Source organism: Stegodyphus dumicola, chromosome 8 (assembly GCF_044657685.1).
Source record: "Stegodyphus dumicola isolate Sdum_Otavi_A_Nest chromosome 8, ASM4465768v1".
In the NCBI taxonomy this organism is placed as follows: Eukaryota; Metazoa; Arthropoda; class Arachnida; order Araneae; family Eresidae; genus Stegodyphus; species Stegodyphus dumicola.
In genome coordinates, this window is record NC_140775.1 from 63889486 (window position 1) to 63904699 (window position 15214).

The 15214-nt window shown below is 30.0% G+C and overlaps 2 protein-coding genes across 6 annotated transcripts in view; one reads left to right on the forward strand and one right to left on the reverse strand.

Moving 5' to 3' along the window:
• Window positions 1–9763, forward strand: part of Nurf-38 (Inorganic pyrophosphatase Nurf-38) — a 114422-nt gene extending 104659 nt beyond the window's left edge. For 4 of the 5 annotated variants that reach the window (XR_015042594.1, XR_015042595.1, XR_015042592.1 and 1 more), the window contains 3 exons: window positions 298–407; window positions 1027–1166; window positions 8668–9763. Coding sequence is in view for 1 of the 5 variants with exons in the window: in XM_085821917.1 (XP_085678043.1) it covers window positions 298–407; window positions 8668–8699 (142 nt within the window). In the remaining 4 variants the exon portion in view is untranslated. The remainder of the gene's footprint in view (window positions 1–297; window positions 408–1026; window positions 1167–8667) is intronic. The other variant, XM_085821917.1, reaches the window with a different exon arrangement.
• Window positions 9764–13004: 3241 nt separating this feature from the next.
• LOC118191461 (uncharacterized) overlaps window positions 13005–15214 on the reverse strand; it is an 85723-nt gene continuing 83513 nt past the window's right edge. The window contains exon 9 of the mRNA XM_035362262.2: window positions 13005–13358. Within this exon, the coding sequence (XP_035218153.2) occupies window positions 13024–13358 (335 nt within the window). The 3' untranslated portion in view covers window positions 13005–13023. The remainder of the gene's footprint in view (window positions 13359–15214) is intronic.

The following is a 15214-nucleotide window of genomic DNA, read 5'->3' on the forward strand; positions in this document are numbered from 1 at the left end:
ATACATCCTATTTCTGCTTTATTCTTTGAATGGTGTAACTAGAGTTGATTACTTAGATAACTGATTTAATTTATTTCTCTTTGTTGAAAGGTCTTTAATTTCTTTTTAATTATATGATCCTTCATTTAAATATATCATCACATTTCTTAGCTTCCAGTTATCATAATTATCAGTAATTCCAGACTGAGAGTTTTTAGAAAAAATGAATAGGAAAAAAACATAGACATTATATGTAACTGTATGAAAATGTATATTGTTCATGGGTCAATCAACTTTGTGTTTAATATTTTTTTGTAGCACATGTGTCACTGTTGAAGATAGCTTAAATAAAATCAATGTCATGGATGCTTTAGCAATACTTCAACAGTCAGATGAACCTGGACCTCCTCATGAAGTAGATCCAATAGGTAAATGTTTCAGTAGTGTAAAGTTCTTAATACTTTATTACTTCAGAGTTAAGTTATACTTTCTATACAGATTTTTAAGTCATAAAATTAGGGTGCAGCTTAAATTTAAGGCAAATATTTTACCATCTTACTTCTCTGTAAATTATATAGTTTATCATATTTATTAGCATCTGTTTAAAGAGTGAAAAATGTTTATTTTCAATAAATTAAAATCATTTTTAATTTGCCAGTTTTAAAATCCTACCGAGTAGCTACTTTGTATTAGCTTTTCCAATTTTAAAATCCTTACACATCCTATAAACACACTAGTGTGCAAAACTTAAGCAACTTTTATGATTTGGGCTATAATTCTGCAAAATATCATGACATGAAAATATATGAAATTCATACTACAGATGCACAGTATACTACTTAAAAGATAAGGAAAGTATAGTAGCAACCTATAGTAATATAAAATGTATTCCAAATTGCAATATATGTTATCACTTATTTGGCTATGTTACCTATATTACATGATTATTACCATATTAGTTTTAATAAAATTTTTATTATAGTAAACTTGATATGTAAAAGTATGTAAATAGCAAAAAAAGAATAGAAAATTTATTATTATTCACAGAACGATATGCTGTTGGTACAAAAAAACTGTCTAGTCAAGAGGAAGAACAATAAACCAAAGAGCCTTAGTAAGGTGTATGGCATCCCTAACTGCATGCAGTTTGTTGATACTCAACACAATATTTTCTCACAGTTCTTGGGGTAAGAGTTTCTATTCTTCAAGGAGCATTTGTTTCACTTGTTTAGTGTTCTCCAGAGGGTAAGATCATTTGCCAAGGCATCTATCTATAGTATCCCACATATGGTCATCGTGATTTAAATCAGAAGCATGCCCATTAATCCATTCTTTGTATATCTCCACTTTCCAGGAGCTCCTCGACAGCATGACTCTTGTGTGGCCGTTCATTGTCATACAAAGTTGAGAACAATGGCATCGTTGAAAAGGTTATCATGGTGCAGGATAACTTCATCACAATAACAATCCCCAATAAATGAACCTTTATCAAAAATCAGTCTGTTCTATATATCTATCTCAATCTGTTCATCATAATGCTTCCCCCATAAAAGCTCGATTCTTCCCCTGATATTAGTGGAATGAAAGCATGTCCCCAATGTCTGGCCACTGAAATAAAGAGCACACAGTAAAACTTTCTAGTTATGACACCCAACAATGCAAAACCGACACCGCTTTGCCAAAAAGAGGCAATTGATTTTGGAAATTTTGACTCAAAGGAATTCTGGTTTCTGAGAGCGATGTAAAGTTAGCCCAAGCTTGCCAATCATTCTACCATGTGTAAAGGCATCCTGATGTTTTCTTGTAGCCATACTGCACATACAATCTCACTTTTACTTGCAGAAGAATGTAAAAGCACCTGTGCCCCCCCTTTTTTTTTAAGTTCCCTTGCATAGGCATGCCGACTCCTAGTGTTTTGTGTGCTCTGATGTAATGGTGCTGATATTTGCATCATTTTTCTACTGAGTTGGATTTTAATTGTATTGTTCGCAGAAAGCTCTATTCAACAATTTTATGGTTGTAAGTTGAAAAATTAATTTGTTGCATAAGTTTTGCACACTAGTGAAAATACATTATATAATAAATATATTACACACTGTTTGCTGATTTTTAGATGTTCTTAATTATTCAGTGAAAACTCAACTAGCTGGAAAGATTGGGAAATGCCAGATTCCACATAAGTGAAAATTGCTGATAGTTGAGCATACAAAAAATGGAATTCATGTGGCCAAATCAATGGGGAAAATTTTCGCTCTAAAATTATAAAAACAGTCATTTGATTTGACACTAACTTGAATATAAAAAGCCTACATTTAAAATTACGTAAGATTTCGAGAGAAGGATAAATGCATTTGCCAATGTATTTTGAGATAGCATTCAATTTGATTATGAATGCCCAACAAACTTGAAAGTTGGCGGATGTGTCACCAATCATTCTGGTGGAAATTTTAACAAACATATCATTCTTTATTTAGATAATAAAGAGAAACAAATTATGGAATAAATAACTTCACATTGCTTATCGTAATTTTTCATGTTACATCACCATTTTTTATCTGTTGCAAAGTTACATATTGTAGCTGTTTTTTGTTTAACTTTGAAAATACTCCTTCATGTAGTTCTGAATATTAATATATATATTTTTAATTTTGAGGGAAAAATAGAATTTATATCGTTTTTTACAAAGATTAAACTGGTTTATGTTTAATAAAATAAATTTACGTTAAATGCAAATAAACATCTTATTTTATTCTGATGCTTATCTATTGTTGGCGCTAAACCACACTATTTGATGAAAATTTTATAGCATTAACCCGTCTCTCATACAGGCAGACAGTTCAAATATGATTTGTTGCGCCCGTATCTCACGGGGGATGCACTTTCTCAATAAAAAATTTATTGCACCCATATCAATTTTACTTACACAGCAGATTCACAGATAGCAGCACAGTACCTTTATCTTGAATATACAGAAGCAGTATGTAGATTTAGAATATTTTCCCATTAGAACAAGTTTTGAAAAAATTCAGTTTCAGTGCTTTTTTTTTTTGTTTGTTTGTGGTTAATATTTGTAAAACGAGTAGCTCAAGAGAACAGGAGGATTTAAGTCTTGAAGAATCGAGAAGTGATTCAAAAGTCAGCTTTTTTTTCAGATGCTTTTGATTTAGAAGCACTGGAATTTGAAGCGAGTGATAATAGTGACAACCTGCACAAATTTAACTAGGGTGCCAACGGAACGAATCTATGCCAGATGTCCCAGATATTTGTTTTCCAAATATTCAGTTTAAATTATTACCTAAAATTAATATTTCAAGTCAGTTCAGGCATTTTTACAATATTATGAGCATTTTATAAATTTGGAATAGTAGATTATAATTGTAAAGAAGATTATTCATTATGCTGAGCAATCAGGTAATGTTGCTTATAAAAGTAAACTAAAAGGCAGTAGAGAATGGAAACCTGTATCGCTACAAGTAATGCATTTGTTCCTTGCGCTTTCAATTTTACAAGGTATTATCAAAGAACCCGAAGAAAGCATGTATTGAAGAAAATATTGGGAAAATCCTTTTTTGATAAAATTATGTCATATGATTGATACTGTGAAATAAAAAAAAATACTTGCATTTTGTGAATAGTGATTCTTATAATCCAGAAAATCATCAAAACTACAAAATTTAGCCTAGATGTGAGCATTTGAATAAAGTATACCAAACAACAATTACTCCTGAAAGAGATATTACCATAGATAAAACTTGAAAATACCCTTGGAAAAATTTGGTATCAAGACATACATGCTAAGTGAATCTAGTAGTGATTTATATTTAGTCATTTATTTATATATAGTGGGTGAGAAACTATATTTCATCCTAAATGCTGATGTCTATCGGTATCTCCACAACTTATGACTTTGATGATTGCCACTATTGAAAAAAGGCTATTACATCATCTTAGATAATTATTATGCTTCACCAGAATTACGTGATATCCTTTTGACTTAAACAGATATGGTTGGAACTATTTAGACACAACAAAATGGATTTACTTTTAGCATCAAAACAATTAAAATCTGATGAAATTCTCTCATGAAGACATGGGAATGGAAGAACAAAAAGGAAATAACAATGTTATCATTTCATGATTCTGAAACTGTTGAAGTAATGACCCCCTTTCCAAAAAAGAAATTGAAAACCAAACAAATAAATTTGAATTACAATAAAACAATGGGAGGTGTGGACATTGTAGATAGTACCTTTCTAGTTATCAAGTAGTAAGAAATGGTAGGAAAAAATATTGTGAAAATGTACTTTTTCACCTTTTAAGACCAAGATGTTTTCAAGTTTATATAAAGGTGGGGGAAAAACACATGAAGTTTAGATTAGATTTTTATTGATGAATATCATACTTTTATCCATTTCCTACCAGATTCCACCCAGAGATAATTGATGCCTTGAAACTCAAAATCGAAGTTGCCATTCATGTGATTGGAGCCCAAACAATTGAAAATGTACTGAATAATTGGGTTGATCAGATGGGGAATTGTTAAGCCAACCTTGCCAGTCATTTGAATGATATATTTCATTTTTAAATGAAAATGTCCAATCTTTCTGATAAACTCATAATTTTGAAAAAATATTGATAAATTTTTTTTTTTCAATGCCCGATTCAAATTCCGACAGTTAGATGGCCCACCCTGTATTCGTATGTTTCCAACATTTTATCAGTTTCTTTTGGTGTAAACAACATATTAAAATAGTTATTACGGCTATTGACTAAACATGATCTGATGCAATTGCATGGAAATGCAATGCAAGAGTAACATTGGGGGGGGGGGGGAACTAAAAACAAACTTTATACAATTAAAATTTAACAATCAATGCTTAAAGAGTTTGTATTTACAGATTACTGTTTTTACATGAGTATAACTGTTTGATTAAAATACAATATTTTAAAATAATTTTTTTGACATATCAAATTGTGATATAGTTAGTATTGCTATAAAATACTCTTTTTCAATGATTTCAATTTTGGATGTTATGTGTAGTCCATACATAGCATCTGAAATTAAATAAATTTTTAAAAACAATATATTAAGAGAATTTTTTTTTAATCCTATTAGGCTTCATTCAGATGGCAGCATAAATAATACAGAGGCATAGCCACAAGGAATAAAATGCGGGAATTCTGTTCACACCTGCAACACAGGGGCTTAGAGAAGCTAAGTTTGCACATGCATGGATGTGTTTACAGCTTTCCCACTGTTTCCCCCATTCACGTTTCATGCATTCGTTCTGGTTGGTCAACGCTTATCCTATGTCGGCATAAAGTTGAAAACTTTGAACTTTATGAGTTAAACAATGAGTTCAGACACTTCTAGCTAGTAATTGACGAGCCCCCTCTCCCCCCCAAAAAAAAAGAAAAACTACTGAACAGCAAACAAATACGTTGAAAATAATTGCTTAAATTTTTAAAAACAATATATTAGAGAATTTTTTTTTTAAATCCTATTAGCCTTCATTCAGACGCAGGGTTCGCAGCGGTCCTTACAAGTGCTTATAAGTCCTTATATTTGAAAATAAAATATAAAGGCCCTTATAAGTGCTTACTTTTTCTTTAAAAACCTTATTTTTTTGTTTTTAGTGCTTATTTTTTACTTTTAGTGCTTTTTTTTTTTAATTCTTTTTTTTTTTTTAATGAACGCGCACTTTTCCCTGTACCAAAGCCAATAAACTACTAATACTAGTACTAAATAAACAACTTTTCTTTCTTATATGCAACGTCAGATGATGAATCATACTCCCGGAAATTGCTTTTCCCCCCTTTCTCTGCGTTAGCGTAACCTGTGGTGCGCGCGAGAGTACAGACAGGTGCAGGTCGTTCTATAGTCAAAGAATTGCGAAAGTGGTAGATTGCATTCTCGTTCCGCGTGGTCAGTTCATATTCGTGTTTATTATGATGTTATGCTTATATTATATTATGAGCATATGCATGAATATTTATAATAATATAGTTGCAGTAACTGCTGAAGTATAGATAAACTTCCAAAAATGGGTGTGTTTTTTACACAGATTAGCTTTCTAGGGAATAATATTCGGAATGTCTTAAATAAAAGGAAAGGGGTTTTCATCCGCAGAGAACCCGTTAGCGCCGTTGCATTCTTACTCGCCAAGCTCGCGGTTCATCGACGATGAGCTGAGCCGTAAACGTGGTTTTTAGTGCATGTAAATTCAAGTTAGCAGATAAAACAATTATTAAGCATATGGTAGTAAATTTCACAGATAATATGCATGTAGATGTAAAACTAAAGGGTTAAACGTGATATACGAAAATAAATTTGTATTAAATTCAAGTTAGCACAGAAAAGAATATATTATTAAGCATAAGACAATATATAAGCATTTATAACGGAAATAAAAATTCATTTAAAAAATATAAATTAGTATTAATATACTGAAATTAACCGGTTAAACGTGATATACGAAAAAAATTTGTCTTAAATTCCAGTTAACACAGAAAACAATATATTCCTTACACCAGCAATGGTTTGCTAATTTTAATGCATCCATGGTGATGCATCAAACTATTCTGTTATCTTAGATAATGAATAATATTTTTTATTTCAATTTAATCATCTATTTATGTCACACCTACCATCCTTTAAAAGGTTATTGTTAGAAAAGCATTAACAATATATTATCTTGTTAAAATTTTACGCCATAAAAATTGATTTATTCTCATAATTTTATATGACAATAACCAATAATAAAAATAAAAGCATTACTTAATTATTTAAAATACACATGCACATTTTTGCGGCATACGGAAACAAAGTATTTTAGAGGTTGGAAACCTCATGGTTCTTAGAGCTGTTAATAATTAAGAGCACAACGTGAACAGCCGTGTTACAAATTGGCATTCACCCCTCCCGCCGTATTTTCTTCCTTTCATCCCGAACCGAGAACCGGTATCTATCTACGAAAATATTTCTATCTATTCGTTGTTAAAAAATTCAGAAAAAATAATAATAAATAAGAGAAGAAGAATATAAATCTGCAAATGCGAACAACGACAGTCTTAATTCAACAAAATAAACGCAAGAGGAATGGTTGCAAACTTCGAACAAGCGAATGGGATAAATCTGAAGGGTTACCAAGTTAGAACTATTATCGCCAAAGTTGGCAATGTTTACATTTACCGGGTTCTCTGCGGAAGTGCTTCCAAGGAAAGTAATCGAATAGTCAAAATTTTTTTTTTTTTTTTTTTTTTTTACATTATACAGTACGGAGATTGGGAGATTCTCCCCTTTCTCCGTAAAATCTCTAATATTGAAGCAGCGGACTTTTATTTTTTTTTGTCACTGTCCAATCTGGATTGAATAGGAGTAAAAGTTTTTGCCGTCTACCCAACCCAAGCGAAGATTGATTCTATTTCGGAAATTTAATGCAGTCTGTTGAAAATTAGAATCAGAAACACCCCAGATTAGTAAGTCTCTTTCTTTTCCTTTATTTAGTTCTTTATTCTCCGAATACGGGCAGCTGTTGATTCCGATTGCGTAATATCACATGTGTAAGAATTATGCCGCACGTATTGAGCCATAACGTTTGCAGTATTTTGCAGAGATAATTTAATTTTGATGTTCACTCTGAGATTTGTTTATGAAAACTTAAAAGAGTTTTACTGTGCTTTCTAAGCAGAATATTTCTCAGTTCCGTTGGTCTATTTTTATATGATGCACATATCGAAATGTCAAAATCATTTATTTAGCCGAGAAATCTAAAGAACGGCTACAATCTCCCCCACTTCTCTTTTTCCAGTTACTATCCGGAATATTCGGCTATTTCCGAGTATGCGGGTTAGTTAAGCTTTTACTGTTAAAGGAGACTGCATGAAGCAATTACCGTCTTCTGATTTCAGAAATGTGCCTCTTTTTTACTTAAATTACTTTGCTTGGAATATATGTTAAGGGAAAACTGTTATGCAATGAAAATTTAGAAAATGTTCAGAATTTTGATTTAAGTTAAATTATTTAAATATTAATATGAGTTGAAAAATAAATTGTATTTATTGTTAGGTGCCAAATGAATACAATTAATATGGCTTATTATTATTTATTTTCTATATTTTGAACTGAAATTTCATCATTAAATCTTGTAATATAGTTTAGTTCTGCATAGTTTTTTCCTCTCATTGTAAACTAATTCTGTAAATTGAACTGTCATTTAAAATTTAAAAAAAAAAAAAAAAAATTAATTGTTTTCCATGGTTGAGGTAATGCTCATTTTCTTAATAAATATTGCATTGCTCATATTTTAAATTACAAGTCTAATTTTTCTTTTAAGGTTATGCAGTTGTGTATAATGTAATTTGAAAAGTGCTTATTTTTTTAACTAAAATGTGGCTACGAACCCTGAGACGGCAGCATAATAAAGCTTTTTAACGATTGATTGCATATTTTAATTAAAAAAATTCTTTACTTAAATGAATGCTATATTAGATGCATAATATAAATAAATTTGAAACATTAATTTTATATAGATACTCTGAATTTATTGAATAAATTAGTCATTAGGATACTCTTTTCACACAGAAATAGGAGATTACGATTAAAATTTGTGGTTTTATTTTCAAAGCCTTTTTCAAAACTTGATATTTATTGTCATATAATCTCACCTTTGAAATTTTTCTTTGCAGTTGACAAATGGCACTTTGTACAGCTGAAATGATGGGAAATGTACTATCTATTGAAGACATACAAGTCATTTTCAAGAAAATTAATTGCTGATTATCTCACGCCTCCAAAGAAGTTTTAAAACTAAATTAATTTTTCTAAAAATGCTTCTACTATCCCACTATTATTTTTATATTTTAAAATATTTAATTTGAGAGTGATCTGTGATAACAGGAACAAATTCATAAATAGGAATCATTTTATTGATGGATAAAATACCTTAAACTTCCTATAATTGAAATAATTAAGGCTGAAACAGATTAATCAATTTAAAATTACTCTTGAAAATTTGCGTGACTTAATCACACTAATATTTTGTATAAGATTTTGTCTATGTATGTTTTGCATTAATTACAATGATTAGTCGAGACATATTTTTCAGTTCACATATCTTTTATATGTTAATTTATTATAAGATTGAAATGCAGAAAACTTTCATTAAGATTTTTGAATGTGATATTTTCTTAGAGTTATATATTTTATGAAATTATTAAAACTAATTCACAGTTAATAGCTAAATAGCTAATTAGTTTATGCTAAAAGGTTTTAATAATTAGTACAATATTAGCTAAATAGCTAATAAACTGTTCAAATTTTACTTTGGACAATAAATATTAAGCTATAGTGTAACTTAAATCATAATTTCATTTATTCCACTCAGAAATGTATATTTATATATTTTCAGTATTTGTTTTCCCACAAAACTGTTTTTGAAAAGAAATTCGCATTCTTTTGGCATCAAATCATTTAAAAATCAAAATAAGATTATCAATGAAATTTATAACAGGAAATGTAAAATTTACCTATGTTAATTTCAATTCTGAACGATGTTTAAAAGTATAATTTTTAATTGCTTTCTTGGAAAGAATATGACTATTTATATATATATATAGGAAATGTTACGATATCTGTTTATGTAAATTATTTTTTAATCTAGTTGCTCTCTGTTTATAAGGTAGACATCCCATGACATTTCTAAAATTTTTATTTGAACAGAATTGTTGACATGCATATATATTTTCATTGTTATGATAATAAAATTTTACATTTGTCAATGTGTATTTTTGTCTAGTGTAATTTTTACATTTAACTGTATCACAAAGTTTGCTTCATCGTGCCAAAAATGTACACTTTTTCCCAGTATCCATCTCACTATCATGGTTGAAATGTACTACAGTACATAGTCTGAGATCCGAATGTCCAATATTCGGGGGGAGTGCGTTCAATTTTTTAATGCTTTAAGCATGCCCATTTTGTTTTCCCTGTAAGAAAATGTGCAGAATCCTGATTCTTAATTTTACTTTGGCACTAAACAAAATACCTCATTATTAAAGAAAGGATCATTACAACAATAGCTGCACATCTGCTTGTTAAACAACTGTGTCTGCATCTTAAACAGAAACATCTTTAATTTTACAACTGCTAATATTTTATATCTTTGATGCCAACCTGGCAAATCATTATTTATTATATTTCACTTTCATTACCCTATGCCATGTTTATTAACACATGACAACTTGAGTAATGACTCGTGCTGGAATGCCTAAACAATTTTTTATAAACAAAGAGTATGGAAACTTTTTATGTTGACATTATGCTTGGCGATGATTACAGATGCACTAAATGCTGACAAGGAAGAGTTTAACAAAAATTTCTTTTTAAAAATAGATTTCATTAATGATACTTTTAGGCCAAAAGATTACATTTAGTGCTAATTGTTTACTATATAAATCAGCACCAGAGCTCGTATTTAAGTATTTGTAGGAATTAGTTATTCATAATTAAGATAAGTATAATAAATAACTAACACAATTCAGGCTTAATTGTCTTGGTGTGCGATAGAGGCAAAACAAAATTTAGCGGAACAACTTGTCTTTCGTCGCCATCCTCATAATACATAGCCAATAATGATGAGCAGACGCTATTAAATATGCTAAAATTATACTTTACTGATTCCAAGGAATTTCAGTTAATATAGCAGATTGTGCTGTTCTTTAACTTTCTGATTTGATCCATCTTATTTTTTGCATGCTGTTATTACAACAGCAATTTTATAAAAAATTAAAAGTTTCAGCTTTCGATTATCTTGGAAAGACTAATTCTGGAGCTGCAACAGGATCTAAAAGCGAAAGCATACTTCAAAATGGATAAAGGTGTATATGTCTCAGTATTATATGAGGAGTATGGCATTGGAAAGTCAACTGTAATATGACATGAAACGGAAAAAGGAACTTTTTGAGGAAAAATTATTCATTATGCTAAAAATACAGATCATGGCACAGTGACGACTAAATGGGTCAGACAATGTCGCAGTGAGGACGGGTCGAATGCTAATGGCTCTAACTAAAATATTTCACTAAGAAATGAACTTAAAAGCTGAGTGAACATATTCGACAGGTTGGTTAACCATATTAAAAAATCGCCATGGTATAAGACGATTGAGAATTTCAGGTGAAAAATTTATGCTTAACTATTTGCAGATGAATTCATTTAATTCATTAATAGTTCAAAATAAGTTCAACTCATTAATAGTTAAAAGTAATCCAAAACAAATTTACAATGCTGATGAAACAACTTTTCTGGCTATATGTGCAACAAAATAGATTAGAAACCTTTATAAAAAATGCTCTAACTGATGTACTCCAACTAACAATTTTACCATGTGCAAATGCTGCAGGAACACGCAAGTGTAAACTTTTCATAATTGGGAAAAATACATGGCCTCAAGCATTTAAAGAGTAAAGAGTTTCCCATTATATATTGTGCAAATAAAAGAACATGGATGATACAAGTGTTAATGAATGGTTGTTTTGAAAATATGTACCCGAGGCTTGCAGAATTCGGTTGGTTTATGGGGTACTATGCGATATATAATAGTTGACAAAAATTGTTCTGATTTTAGTGAAAGATAATGTATCTGTATTATTCTTTTCTCCAAATTTTGTACATCCACCATTCAGCCTATGGATATCGGAATAGTGCACACGCTGAAAATGCAAATATAAACTAGAATTTTTAAAATCTGTTACACTTCTTGAATAATGGCAAGACTGTTCAGGAATTTTTGAAATATTATGGAACATCACAAGATCGTCAGAGGATATGTCTCCAGATACTTTCAAAACTGCTTGGCATAATTTATGGCCAGCTAGCATGTTGAGGTTTCATGTTAAGGACGATGAAGATGATATCCGTGAATGTGAAGGTTTTCAGATATCGCAAACCAAAGGTTAAATTTTCCTATTAATGGATTTATTAATAAAATGTGAAGAAATGGTTATATATGAAGATGATGTAACAGAATAGTTTTTCATTACAATAACAATGCTCCAATCATCAATCAATTAACGAACCGTGAAATTTGTGGTATAGTTCTAAATCCAAAAAATACCGCTACCCGTAGTGAAGAAAGTGACAGAGACGAAAATGAAAAAATTTCGAATGGCAAGTTAGTTGGAATTCTTGACACAGCAACTACAGGACTTGAACAGCGGAACTTTGAAACTCAATAGGAAATTATGCCTATAGAACTGTAGAGAAAGTATAAGCACAAACAATGAAGAAACTTAAACAATTTACAATCAAAGAAATGTTTAAAGTAAACAAATAAATATTAAGCTTTTTTTGGTAAATTTGGATTCCCTTATGCTTCATTTGTTTTATAAATATATATTTCAGATTTTTAATTTTATAATTTCTATGTGCCATCTTACTACATTTAAACTGACGATATAACGTCTGGAATTGTTGAAGTCCCGATGTCGGACTTTGTACTGTATTTATTTCAGTCTGTTTGAAATGATATGTCATATTTCAAGTTGCATGAAATTATTTATTGTTTTAATCCAAACACATTCTGAATGCCAGACTTACGAAATTCTACACTATCCTCTTCATTTTATTATATAAAATAGCTTAATTTCTTTATTATGAAACATGTACTCTTCACACCAACATAACGAATATAATTTGCCACGAGTTCCTTATCCTGACTTTTTTTTTTTTTTTAATTTCATATAATTATACAAAATGTAAGTGAAATAAGAAAAAATAATAAATGGCCATTAACATGGTCAAGTTTAAAATTACATAAGGATATATCTCATCAAATATTAAAAATAAGTTTATTTAATACAATTTTGTATTTTACCTGATTTCTTCTTATTTTTTCTAAACTAACATGAATTTAATTTGCCACAAGTTCCTTGTACTGAATTTTTTTTTAATTTCATAAAAAAATTAAGTGAAATAAGAAAAAATAATAAATGACAAGTTTAAAATTACATAAAGATATATCTGATCAAATATTAAAAATAAGTTTATTTATTACAATTTTGTATTTTACCAGATTTCTTCTTATTTTTTCCAAACTGACGTTTAATTTTCCATATATTTTTTATTTGATTTAGTTCAGGACACATATCATTGCAGACTGCATTTGTTTTTTGTGTTCTAGGAAAATTATTCTCTTCTAAATACTCGTAGCTTCTGAAATTTACAGGATTTTCAATATTTGCTGTCATCCTAAAGTTATCATTATTTTCACTGACTTTTCTCTTCTTTAACTGCATGCAAAACTTTTTCCGTGTTTTTTCCATGTTTGCTTCTTTACTCTTTAGAGCATTTTTTACAGCATAGTTCAACTTTGCATTTCCTGGAAAGGGAAAAAAAAAATAATTCAATCAACACAATTTAAGAAATATAATATCGATTACACTGAATGACTATTCGTGATGGTAGGGCAGCTACGAAACATTGCGTATTAGCGGTCATCATGAAACCTTTGGGTACAGCTGCCACTCCACCTAAAATCGGCATTCAGGGAAAGTTATGTGGGTTTGTTTATTTTACTACTCTGCGTGTAAAATAGGAAGCTGCTCTAATCATTTCATTATATGATTAGTAACAGTCAACAGCATGCCTTAATTATATACATTTTTTAATACATAGATAAGCTTATGGAAAACAAATTGGTATGTTTTACTTACAGTCTGAATTTAGTTTATTTCAGGATGAGTGCAAAATGTTTGAAAGGAGAACAATGGATAAAGGAAATAATTTATTCAGGAAGTGATTCTGATGAAGAAAATGAGTATAATTTAGCATTTTGCAAAATCTGAAGAAACAAAGGAACCTCAAATACGAATTGATACTGAAGATTTTTAAAGGAATATTGGTGTAAAGATAAGCTCAGAAGAGATATTTTCAGTGAAACTATAATCAGAGATCAATATTTTTCATGAAAATGCTTTATGTCTAAAATGATTGAATACGAATGCCGCAAAACACGTTTTCATGGAATTCTTGTGGAAAATATTCATTTTGAAATTGTTGAGTTTTTTAATCAAACACTCATAAATGCTTTACAAAATATGAAACAGATAATAAAACAAATTCCCAGTTCCAAATCTCGGCCTCCAGATGCCTATATTAGGGTGGAGGATTATGTTATTCAAAATTTGATAGTTCTAGGTACCTTTGTTTTATCACAGTGCGAGAGACATTCATACATTTATGCACATTCTTCATTATTTAATTTCTTTAAGTATAATACAGTGCATTAATATATGGTGGCAACAATTTTAAAAGTGAAACGCCACAAAATGTCAAAATGAAATTAATAGCCCTTCTTTTTCTTATTAAGGCCCTTTGGGCTAAAAATTATTTTTCAAAGTATCACACTAGTAGTTGTAGTAATACTACTGAAAAAATATTATAATATTAACTATAAAATAGTTTTATTATTTTTTCCATTTTTATTTTACAGAGTGGGTACTTTATTGTGTAACAATGAACGACATTCTTTATTGTGTTTACAATATTGTTCATAAGGTATTCTACTGTTGTATTTTAAATTAAACTTAATTCTTGCAGTACATAAATCGAGTAGACACTTCTCGGATATCTATATTTTTACTAACTGAAGAAGGATTATGTGCTAGATAACTACTTATTATCTTCTACATTTTTAAACTATACAATTACAATATATATGTATAGTTTCAAGAAAAGTATAAATAACCTTTCTTTCAGTAGAAATTGTGTTCTTGTTTTCTGAACATGGCTCCAAATAATCTCTCAGTTCATCGCAAATTAAAATAACTATAAATTTTGGAAATCTGAAATATGCAATGAAAAAAATCTTCTGGCAGAGTAAAAGCATCAACATATTTTCTATAAATTTGCCGCCGATTCAGAGAATAACGACCATATTCTTCGTTTAAATACAAAAAACTTAGGGGCGAAAACACATACAAAGCCATTCTCTACTTAGAATGTCAACTGGACAAAGCCTGATTGATGACATGGCAACACTTTTCCCTGTGCTTCCGACGGCTTATGTACTCTGAGATTATGGGATGTCGGGCAGTCCTGTTTCTCATTAGCAGCGACAACTGGCGGCCCACAAACTGCTGCCGACTCTTGGAGCGTAGAATAGGTGTCTTGGATTGGCAAATTTCTTTCACAGTGGAGAAAATTAGCTGAAAGATTTTTTTCAAACTTATTTCA